At 31.8% G+C, this 12,023-nt stretch overlaps 1 protein-coding gene across 3 annotated transcripts; it reads right to left on the bottom strand.

Moving 5' to 3' along the window:
• Positions 1 to 10: 10 nt before the first annotated feature.
• adgrf3a (adhesion G protein-coupled receptor F3a) lies at positions 11 to 9,811 on the bottom strand. Of its 3 annotated transcripts, XM_060879851.1 has the most exons (19): positions 9,673 to 9,811; positions 9,515 to 9,569; positions 8,804 to 8,861; positions 8,355 to 8,367; positions 8,120 to 8,257; positions 7,348 to 7,476; positions 7,077 to 7,168; positions 6,022 to 6,080; positions 5,781 to 5,905; positions 4,752 to 4,964; positions 4,406 to 4,645; positions 4,130 to 4,267; positions 3,787 to 3,983; positions 3,271 to 3,456; positions 1,870 to 3,171; positions 1,726 to 1,767; positions 1,567 to 1,602; positions 1,288 to 1,368; positions 11 to 1,189 (listed from the first exon to the last, which is right to left on the bottom strand). In XM_060879851.1, the coding sequence occupies exons 3-18, from the start codon at positions 8,852 to 8,854 to the stop codon at positions 1,306 to 1,308; spliced, it is 3,024 nt and encodes a 1,007-aa protein (XP_060735834.1). In that variant the 5' UTR covers positions 8,855 to 8,861; positions 9,515 to 9,569; positions 9,673 to 9,811; the 3' UTR covers positions 11 to 1,189; positions 1,288 to 1,305. The 3 variants fall into 3 exon arrangements, 2 of the variants coding, with proteins under 2 accessions (XP_060735834.1, XP_060735833.1); XR_009649121.1 differs by having other exon boundaries at positions 1,726 to 1,745; positions 9,515 to 9,750; XM_060879850.1 differs by having other exon boundaries at positions 9,515 to 9,745.
• Between the last annotated feature and the right edge of the window lie 2,212 nt (positions 9,812 to 12,023).

Here is a 12,023-nt window from a genome sequence, read left to right as displayed (position 1 = left end):
TGGTCCAGACTTTACTGATCAAAATGTTTTTATTTTTATTTTTTTTTAGCTAAGTATGTATATCAGAGATCCTGTACCAGACATCACAGCCTGTATAAAAAGTAAATCAATTATATGCACAAATATGCACAGCTCATAGCAAACTGAAAGCCACATAATGCATACTGTATCTCATAAGCAGGATTTCTTTCAGGGCTTATTTTGCACATTCAGTACATACAGTACATACATGCAAGAAGTTTGAAATCCATGCATGCTTGACAGATGCAGCTGCTTAAAGATCTAGTCCAAAAAAGACTGGTGGGGACTGAAAGAAGTAAAGGAGAAGAGAAAGAAAACCACAGGAAAAAGAAACAAGCCACAAAATGTTGTTTTATTTATATTAATAATCCTAAACCAAAAGGCTATGAAAAATAAAATACAATAATCACATGATATCATGAAATAAAATGCAAGCATTAAACATGTATGTTTTCTATACTGGCACTTTGCTAATGAACACCAGTAGGTGGGGAAAAATAAATTACATAACAAAATTATTGATCTTTTATTTAGCCAATTTACAGCAAGAATGATATTTAAAAAGAATAATATAACCAAATATCAGAGTAAGACTTATATTTTAGTGTCATTAAGCCTCACCTTTAACTTGATAAAATTATCTTCTGTTTATTTGTCTAAATGTTTTCTACTAAAATAAACATAAAATTAAATAAGAAATCAGTAAATCTGAAGGGCACTATGTATTATTAATAAAATACTGTACTATGACTATGACTATGACTATGACAATTCTTGTGGAAGAAAGCAACTATTTACAAAATGCTATGACCATTTAAGCTTCAGTATCACAAGAAAATAATATCATGCCAGAATAGAACTTGATAAGTGTGCTTATAATGTAAACTAATGTGTTTACAAGCTTACAATTCAAATACTATAATAAAAAAATGAGTTAAAAAGACAATGTTGATTAAAAATGTTGGTTAATATGTTGATTAAACAAATCTGTATTTTTAAAAAGCCCGAATCATTTACATGTTTATCACAATTAGAAGTATGTATATCATAGTACTAAAAAATAAAGACTAAAAGGTTATGCTGGTTATGAGTTTATGTCCTCATATACAAAAGCAGGTCTGGTTCTTCCAACTTTGTGGGTTGTTTGACACTGTATTTCAATATAAACCTAGAAAACATGAATTTCAAAAAAATAAATAAACCAATTTGAAAGATAGATTGTCATTTCTCAAGAGAAAATAGTAAAGAAAATTAAGTTTTAGTTACCTGTGTAGTGCAAATCAGTTATTTTTTTTTAACTGCTGCTGTCATCTTCATTGAGCTTTTACTTGTGTAATGTGCTGAATGCTGGAATGAAAATGACCAACAAAATGTATTTTACAATTTATCTGTACATTTAAAATTAAAAATCCACTACAGCACAAATTCAAACACACTGTGTTACTAGTAATAACAAAGGAACATATGTAGAACACAGTAAAGATCAAACCAAATAAGGGTATGCACTACAAACATTTGCATATAAAAGTGTTGTGTCTGATTTACCTGTGATCTCATACGCATAAACAGTGCATCTCGAACCTTTGGAGAAAATGAATAAAGATTAAGATGTAAAAATGCTGGAGTATGATTATTTTAATGATTCTGCCACTGAGCATGTACTGTATTAAAAACTCTTTATATAATCTTTAAGAAGCAACTTGCCTTTTTCTCCCCAAAACATCCTGTTAATAAAATGAAGAAGCCCTGCATGCAATTTAAGTTTTTTTTTTTTAGTATTTCAAAGATTGACAATACAAAACATTGTTAGAATAGTAAATAATGTTGGATAAGAGGGGTGATACTTACCTGAAAAGAATTGAAAACTGTAAAGCCATAATTCACAATCTGAGCAAATGGCTCATATGTGAGGTCAACTGATAGAATAAAGAAGCCAAAGATCCATGTTATTCCAAGTGTAGGGGTTAGGAGGACAACAGTTCTGATAACACTTCGTACAACTTCCTTTTCATCATAACTTTTTCCCTCAGACAAAGTGGGTTTTAAAATCCTGCTAATAACCACAACCATAGTGAACATATTCACAAGCACAATTACACCAACAGGAATAACAAAGGAATGGATTGACCCTTGTAGTTCTCCTTCATACTTTAACCAACATGTCTCATTTACATAGTATGAGTTAATGGAACCAGTGCCATACGTGATTACTGCACCTATTACAATAAATAAAGGACAGACATAACCAAGAAAAAAACATAATCCCAGATATACCTTTTTTCTTAACTGAACAAAAACAAATATAATTTGGTGTAGGAGCCCCATACTCATGCACAACATCCAGAAAAACACAGCCAAGAAGCAAAAATGTTTCAAAACAGTAAGAGTCATACACCACTGGCTGAGAGTTGAATTTTTAGTGGAACTGGCTAAAAAGCTACAGTGTGCTAGCAACAAACAAAGTGCAATATTTACTAAGACAGTGTGTCTAAAGTGGGAGATATTGGACTTTACCACAGTGTTCCATACCACAAACTCAATTGCTAAACATAGAACAAGTGAACAAATTGAGAACCCTAAACCTGTATAAGTTATCTTATCCAAATAAATTAGTTCCACCGGTGTTGTAGACATTAGAGATGTAAAAGCAGAAAAGTGATTACATATACAAATATTTGGATTAAGTACACCTCCCCAAGTACAACCATCATCAGACCACTTATTTGTTGTAAAATTAAAAAACACACAGAATATCTTGTGGTTTGGAAGTCTTTGTTTTGGGAAGTTCATTGAGATTTTGCTTGATTTGTTAGAAGTAACTGACAATATAAATTCACTTGGCACAGTGTCCTTGTGATATTTTGGTAGCAGATTATATAGATTATTTATCCTAGTTTGATAAACTGTCTCTGTTGCCTTTCCATCCATAAAATTGACATTGGATTCATTTGAGCATGTGCTCAAAGATGTGTTACATATCATTAGTTGTACATTTTTCTCTTCGTATGGTTTTTCCATGCTTACGTTGATTCGACTTACCACTCCTTCAACAGCTTTTAAAAAAATAATGGGCAATGTATTTGTTTCAACAGATTGCCAATTATCTAATAAACTGTCATTCAAAAGATTGCTTGTAGATTTCACAAAGTCCTGAAATTCACAAAAGGTAACATTAATTTTCTGACAAGCTTAGTGTAACTTTTGAAATACATTTTTATACTTAATATGAAAATAGCCACTTATACTTACAGTAATCATGTATTTACTGAATGTAGAATTTTGCCTTTGAGAAGCATCATTCAGGGTGTCAAATACATTCACTGACACATTAATATTTTGAAACGTATTAATGACCTGATCCTCACTTGTCGTCTTTAAAAGGCTAAACAGATTGTTTGCGTTATCTTCAACAAGCCCACATCCTTTCTGAAGATTCTGTTATTCATTTTTAAAAACAGAAACAAGCATGTTTACAGAATTAGAGATATGGATGACAGGAAATAAATAATTTTGAGATGGTATAAATCTTCAAATTAATGTGGTTTATGCATTCAGTCTAACATTCCTCCATTTGTACATATGGGCATTGCAAAATGATCAAACTCCAGAGCTTCTCTTACTTCAGGATGTACAGGTAGTTCATTACAACATATATATTCCAGAAATCCAGAAAATGGCATCTTACCCAAATCTTGTGTAAAGCCAGACTACAATTCTAAAAACAAATGATAGTCTAGGTAAAACACTATAAAAAATCTCTCATACCTGCGTTTGAATCAGCAATGTCCAAAGGTCTGAATTTACACATTGAGAATTTACTGGTTCATAATTCCCAATACTTGTGGTTGCTTTGCACAGTCTTGATTGAGAACCAACTTCATTAGTATTACATTGCATTTTGGCAGTGTAATTAGCCTTTGCTTCTGGCCAGCCACCACCTTCTAAGCAAACCACTGAGTGAGCTGGGGGAAAAAAGATTATTTTTGGTCCCACGTCTTGCAATTAATTTGTACATGAGCTAACGGTCTTTAAAATGACAGCTATTAAACACACTAAACAAGGTATCCAACACTGTAATTGCTCTGTAGGTTGATGATTAAAAACTTACGATAAATGACTGGTATAATTACAGTTTCACTTCTTGTGTTATTTGCTCTGTTTTGAAAAGTACATGAAACAACATACTGCTCATTTTGGTCTGTACAGTAGATAGAGGTTGTGTAGATTGTAGTAGTTTTGGTAAAAACTTGAAAGATAAGAAAGTGCAATTTATAATTAGAATAAACAATATTTAATATTTTAGCAAAAAAAAAAAAAAAAAACTGTTTTTTTGTATGTGTGAACCAATGGGCACAGTATGAAAGGAAACATCTGTGGAACTTACTTGAGTATAAAATTTGACCTTCTTTAGACCAGAAGGTAACATTGTAAGGTTCGGTGCTGTTGTCTATGATACATTTAACCTGGATATCAATCTTGTTCACAAAATTTGGCCCTTTACACTTTGGGAATTGTGGGTCACTGATGATAAAGATTTGGGGCAAAAGTGCAACATCCAAATATACACTTGCTCTGTGTATAATTCTGCTATAATCTTTAGATGTGTAGTCACATATAAATATCCCTGAGTTCAAATGAAATAGAAAAGTTTAACAGCTAATTACAAAGGAGTAAAACACAACAAACCAGTGAAATAATTTGATATAATCATTTTGTAGGAAACAACCAACCATTCCAAACTTCAGAAGTATGTGTAATATAAACAATGCTTGTTAATAAATCCATAGACACAGTAGCTTCTGTGCCATTAGTGATACGTTGTTTATTTGTATCTTTTTGTATGTACCACTTCACATCATCTAGTGTATCCAATGGAGTGGTGCATTTGACTTTAGCACTGGTGTTATAACCAATCATAGCTGGTGCTTCAATTTTTATAAAACCTGTAAAAAAGAAAATGAGTGATATGTGTGAGGTTGTTAAAAAACACACATAATTTAATAATAACATCCTGGTGAGCTAATTAACTGGAATCATGCATAACCCTTACGGAATTTTTAAATGTGTGCTTTTCTTGAGACATCATTTTCATATAGTCTCTTGTTTCTTATGTAATGTAAGGCAGTTGAATTTAATCAAAGGAGTATGACATTCCTGGCAAAAAAGTGCTAAAATGGTGCATAACTGGTGCAGAAAGACTTTTTACACATTAGTGTTAAAATGTTTATACACATTAGTGTTAAAATGATCTGTGGATCAAGCTAGACATTGAATGTTGCCATACTATACCATGTACAATTGTTTGATCAGAAAGCAATATTGTTAACAAAACTGTGTATTAGGCAAAAGTTACTAGATGCCCTTCATGTTTTGCACAAACATTATAAAATATTGCTGTAGAAATTGTAACTGTATATAGCACTGATACTGTGAGTGTGGCCTTGGTATGATTTGCAGGCATAACAATGTTACTGAGATTTTTTTTTGAAAACCCTTCAAGGTTGAAAAACATTCCAAAAAGCAGTCCAAAAAGTATTCAGCTGACAGTGTTCTGTGGTGTGAAACTGAGGACTAACTAGAAGACAATTTACACAAATTGTACATGGGAAATAGGATTACTTTAAATTACATAAATACTGTAGGATTACTTTAAATAGGATAAATTTAAATTACATTTACATCTCAAACAGTGTGGCTGCACCTAAAGCCCACATATCAGACATAAAAACTGCAAAAACGTTGTGAAAAATGAAATTTACCTGTTGTTGTAATGTTAAAAATGGCATTTAATTCAGTTTGCAGGATGGTTGTCAGTGTCAGAAATTGGTTCATGTCAAATGGACCATTTATTAGCATTACAAGGTTGCCGATGATACTACCTGGACTTTTTTAAGACAAAAAAAAATGGCTTAGCTTATATTTACTTTACATTCATTGGCTGGATAAACATTTACCAAATTCGAAAACATTTCAAATGTGCAAAATGTTCATTATCATTACCTGAGATTTGAAATACTCAGCGAGTCAAACCAGTTCATGGTGCTGTAAAACAACATCATCTAAAAGAAATCAAATTCATGCTTAGATCATTGTATATAAGAAAACAATCAAACAAACAAATAGAAAAAAATCCAAATTTGATTTAAAAAATTTACCAAAAAAAAGAGATTTCTAGCTCTTTGACATGCTGTAATGCTTTAGTAGAATGTATATAGTGTTGTTCAAAAATCTGAGATCACACCAGAAATCTGGTATTTTCTTTTTGTTTTGAAACTGGAAATAAACAAAATTATAGAACAAAAAATATATATTTTTAAATATATATATTTAATATTAAAAACTCAGCATTATTTCCAGATAACTATTTCATTTGATTTAAATATGTAAATATAAATAGGAGAATAACAAATAAAATATTTGACTTTTCATTTTTTTTTGTATAAAATTAAAAACAATGCAAAATGGAAACATTTTTACTAGTGGTGTCAGACATCTGGACCCTACTTGATCCTTGCCCATTCTCTGACAGATAGAGAGAATGATCAGGTAATAGTGGATTTAATGTATACAGCATTATTTCAGTAGATGTGTTTTGGGTAATATTTATTCAAACCAACTCAGCTCAGTGCAACCTTTTTTAATAGATAATTTTGCTACAACATACTGGCTGTATGTCAGTGTTGATAATAAAAACAAAAGAATAATTCCTTGACTTTATGATAGCAATAAATTTGCTAAGCAATAATGGGGGGAAACAGGGGTTCTTGAGCAGTGGCAATGTTACCTTAATTTGAAACCAATGCAGATTTTAAAATACCATTATGCCAACTGATTTTACATTGCTACAATTACTGGGCAGTCCCACTTACTTTAGTGTACTTTAATGTCTGACCACAAAAATAACAACTGCTAAGAACAGGTGAAAATTGTGAAAAACAGACAACCAAGTTAGCAGTACTCTTGTGTTATACAACTGACTTATGCTTAAATAGCTGAAATAGATGTATCAGTTTAATTTTGTGTTTGGTATTGATTTCCTGTCGTGCAACACATACATTTGCAGTAAGGTTTTCTTGTAGCTGTAGTGTTCCATTAATGGTTGAAGGGAATGTACGATTTTGAATTGTAAATGATCCATTAACATACACTGGAGAAAAACAAGAAATACAGTCTAAGTTGTTATATTTAATTAAATACAGCTATCAATTTGTATAAAATTAATCTGGGACACATAGTCCATCGTATATTTCTAAGAAAATAAATAAATAAATAAATAAATAAATAATGTATTATATATAATAATTTATAATAAAATATGTATATTACCTCTGTCTTTATGGAGGCACGTAGCATTAGTTGGGCATATGTTATGCTGGCAGCAATTAGGATGCATTGCACACACATCCCCACTCCAAGTGTAGCTTGGATTACATGTACAGTTGTTGAAATGACAGTCTAAAATCAAAAGTGTAAAAAAAAAAAAAAAACAAGACTGAGAATGTTGTCAGATTTGAATTAAAAAAAAAAAAAGGTATTGGAACAGTAAGGCCAATCATTTGCCATATGCCTAAGATACTTGATACTTGGTTTGAGATATGGTTTGCATGTGAGATGCTTTTTAGCTTTGATTCCCAGATACTGTATGTTAAACAATTTAGGACCTGGCACCATTTGGTGAAACCCATCCATTTTTTTTCAAATGATCAGAAATCTTGGATCAATGACATGAGTGTTTCTTTTTGCTCAGGTTTGGCTGTTAAATTTACTGTTTACACAATTAATAGCTCTGTATGTTTACTCTTGGATTGAGTGATGGGTTTCAGCTGTAAAGTCTGCATTTGTTGTTAACATGGAGAAAGCAGCATGAAGCCCAGAATGGCTTCATGAAAGGCATTTTGAGGCTGGGTAAAAAGGGAAAAGCCATTTCATAAGCATGTGGAATGTCCTGAAAAAGTTAACAACAAGGTATCAAATAGGATGGCCAAGGAAAACAACAGCAACTGATGACAAACACCGTGCAGCTGATGAAACACACACACACACATTTATATACAGTATGTATATATTATGATTTTTACCAAGGTATTTAATTAATTACCTGTTGTTATGGTGATGTTTGTTAATTTGGCCTGATCAACCATGAATTCTGTAATGTTTCCAAGCAGCCGAGTGAAATTTTCAAATGCACTTGACTCAATTTGAAGATTAAAGTAGTAAGCTTGTGTTGTATTATTTGCTAGAAAAAAACAAAACCAAAGAATGTGCATTCAAATGTGTTTTAGTTTCCCAATAGACCTTTAAAATTAATGTAATGGTACAGAAATGACATTTACCTGTAGATGAAGCCTAAAAATAAAAAAATGTAACAGATTTTAATTGAATTTTACTTGACCTACTATATATGAACAATGTGCAGGGAAAAACTCTCAAAAATGTATGTGTATGAGCATAGGAACATCTTAGGTACTTCCCAAAATTAAGAAAACAGAAGAAATAAAGGATTTTTCATTATTACAATTTATTGTAATAATAATTCAGATAAACTAAAATTTATATTTTGAACAAAAGCCATGTTTCCTGAGTTTCATTCATTCCTCAATTTCATTTATCATCTCATTTCTATATCTCATTTCTGTTTTTTTGTCTCACTTACTTATATTAGCATAATTATATATACATTCATCATCACAATAATAGCTTAAATGATAGAAACAGAAAGATGTTATGTCCAGCCATAGTCCTTTCACATAATTCTATGTCATCAATTTTAAGTCAGACCAACCTGGATACACAGCCCCAGTAAGATGAGGATGATCCCTCCACAGCATTTCATTTTGTAGCTGTATTTCAGAGACAAAAATGAAAGTAACACAGTCATTATATTTAAAACAAATTATGCATAATGCAGACAGATTACAACATAAAATACCATCATAAGGTTTGTCAATAGATAATTATCCATCTTAGACACCTCCATTATCACCCCATACATATTTGTGCTATGTATTGGGAAGTGGTAGCTCAGTGATCAAGATGTTAGACAGATTAAAATGTTGTGAGTTCAACTCGCAAAACCACCATCAACCCCTTAACCATCAAATGTTCAGCTGAAGAATTTTTTTTTTTAATTTTTTAAAAGGTCACTCATTTATGAAATTGAAATTTTTTTTTTAAATATATTTAGAAAGGTTAATCCTGGGAAGTGGTAGCTCACTGGTAAAAATGTTGGACTGCTGATCAGAAGGTTATGGGTTTAAATCCCAGGACCACCAAAGTGCCAAATTAGGCTCCTGAACACAGCTTGTACATAAACGTCTTAGTTACATAAATGAGAAGTTTCCTCTAGATAAAGGTGCCTGCCCAATGTAATAAAAATGTACATTTCTTTCAACATTTATTAGCAGGTACTTTCTTGAATTATATAGAAATACAGACCAGTTATACTCGAGTATGCCATTGTGTAAAAATCAGAAAAACGTAAAATATTTCTTACCTTTTCAAAACAGTATTTTTCTGCTAAAAATATTAATCTGTGCTACTTTGCATTCCTAAAAAAATACAAACATGTGGATACAAACTCTGATTTGGATTAAAAATGTTTTAAAAAGAATCTTGATCCAGCAGTCCGACACACAGGGAATACATAATTACATCAGTCGAGATGAGATGCTCATTCTCCAGTAAATGCATCAGATGGTGTATTAGATGTTTGATGCTGAACACATTCCTCTCAATGTTTTGCATATCAACAAAGTGGGCTGTGTGAAGCTCAGTATGTAATGCAAATGTGCTGCACTGACTTAGAAGTCAGGCAGTCAGTAGTCTGGTCCATAGGTATGCCAATCTTATTTGCATTAAATATCACATAATAATAATGTCCTGTGTTTTTAGAATAGAACCTTTCTTTTCGATTTTTATAATTCCTCAGTCCCAGGTAAAATTAATTTGAATTCATTTCCTGATACGTCCTAAACTTTGTTTGCAATGCAAATTAACTCCAGCTTCGAGGAACTTACTATACCAACAGTTGACAATTTTATGGGTAATATTTTTATAAATTCCTATCCCAGAAATTGGACGAACCAAACATACAGTCCTGACATAGCATTATACTAGTTTGTGGAATAGGAAGAAAAGATTTAAGTTTAGAAGCCTTTTAGAAGTGTAATAACACATGCAAGAAAATTATTTCCTAAATCATTTCACCACTTATGCTGTACAGAATTATTACACACAAACCTTTTAGTATAGCTGAATAAATCAATGTGGAAAATGTGTTTTACTAAACCAAACTGCGTACTTTTCCCTTATATAATATTTCCTATTTAATAAAATCACATCTTATTAATTACCCAGTTAAATAAGCTCAAAAAGGAGAATGCAGCAGTGTGCATCAAATAGGTTCTTCAGGAAAAATGATACACACAAGAGCCAAACTAGCACTGACAAATTTGTTTAAAAATAGGAGTTCAACATAAGAATTAGTACTGAGTTAAAATCAGAATCCAAATTAAAGCTTAAGCTAAATATTATAGTTTGATTGTACTTGTCTCATCTACTAAATAAAAATGAATTGACAAAGTTAAGTCATGACTAGTTACTGCACTTCATCTGAAATGTACTTCTCTTCAGAGGTCTACATGGTTTCAATGGCTAGATTGTCATTCTAGGTATTCTGTCATGAAAACCGTATATATTATTTTTGTAGCTCATTATTTTATGTTTCATGCTGTTTCATATGTCTTCAATGCTTTAGAAATAGCAGTAAGGGATAACAGGGGAAGTTTTATACATAATGGCTGAGAATTGAAATTTCTTGATAGCACGAGACCATCATTGGTGACTTGCTTCAGTAAAAAAAACAAAATACAAGTTGATATATCTGATATATCATGGTCAATATAGACCAAGCACAGTTCCACATAGACCCTGGAGCTGAGCTGCTACACAACCCTGCTGTATATATTTGTATATTAGTACATATATGTATTTCAACTCCTCTGGGGATGTGTTTTGTTTGTTTAGAATGGTTGCAATTTAAAAATTTTGTTTTTCTATTTTATCTCATTTTATAAGTTTTTCCTGTGTATCTGTGTGAAGAATAAATGTATAATAAATTTGGCATATAATATATTTTTGCAGGAATATAAATTAATATTTTGCCATTATTTTTGTCCATCAAATCTCATTTAAAACTACCCAGTTTTGTAACAGTGCCCATATATTTTAACATACAAATTAGTTGGTGTGTTTGCATGTTGACGTTGTTAAGAAAGATAAGATCGTCAGGGTCATAATACCCTACATATTTGCATAGAATTTTTTTCCTCATCATTTTAGGACATTACGTTACATTAATGCGGGTATATATTGGACAGCATGTGTAAGCCCAAACAGCATCATAGACAAATATGAAAATTGCCAAACTACACTTTAACAACGTTTTTCCTACTAGCTCTGTTTAATCCAAACATGAAATGGTATTTGGTACCTACAGTACAATGTTTTAAATGCAAAAGGCTAAAATATGTGAGATGTCTAAAACAGAAGACTAAGTATGACCAAGTTAATTAACCTGAATTTGTAGCTGTTCATGACTGATAGAAGCCCCAGTTCTGGCTAAAATTAAGCAGTCCTAAAGCATGATGCTGCCACCACCATGCTGCACTGAGGGTATAGTGCTCATTTGTTGATGAGGTATTTGAAAATACCTTTTGGAACTAGCTGCAGCATAAAGGATTGGTAACAGTCCTTTTTCAATTGGACTGTGAATGCAATATATTTCATATACTTATTCTAAAAAAAGGGTGAACTTAAGTACACAAACACCTGAACATCAAACCTAGATATGTTTGTTGAACTCATTACAAATGTATTCCCCTTTTGCGGTCTTCTGGGAAGACTTTCCATTTTGGAGCATAATTGTGGAAATATTTTCAAATCAGCCACGAGAGCATTAGAGAGGTCATGCATAACCAGCTGAAGAGGCCTGGGGCACAGTT

Source organism: Tachysurus vachellii, chromosome 10 (genome assembly GCF_030014155.1).
Source record: "Tachysurus vachellii isolate PV-2020 chromosome 10, HZAU_Pvac_v1, whole genome shotgun sequence".
Classification (NCBI taxonomy): Eukaryota; Metazoa; Chordata; class Actinopteri; order Siluriformes; family Bagridae; genus Tachysurus; species Tachysurus vachellii.
Note: the sequence above shows the minus strand (reverse complement) of the source record. Positions and strands in the feature narration are given on the sequence as shown.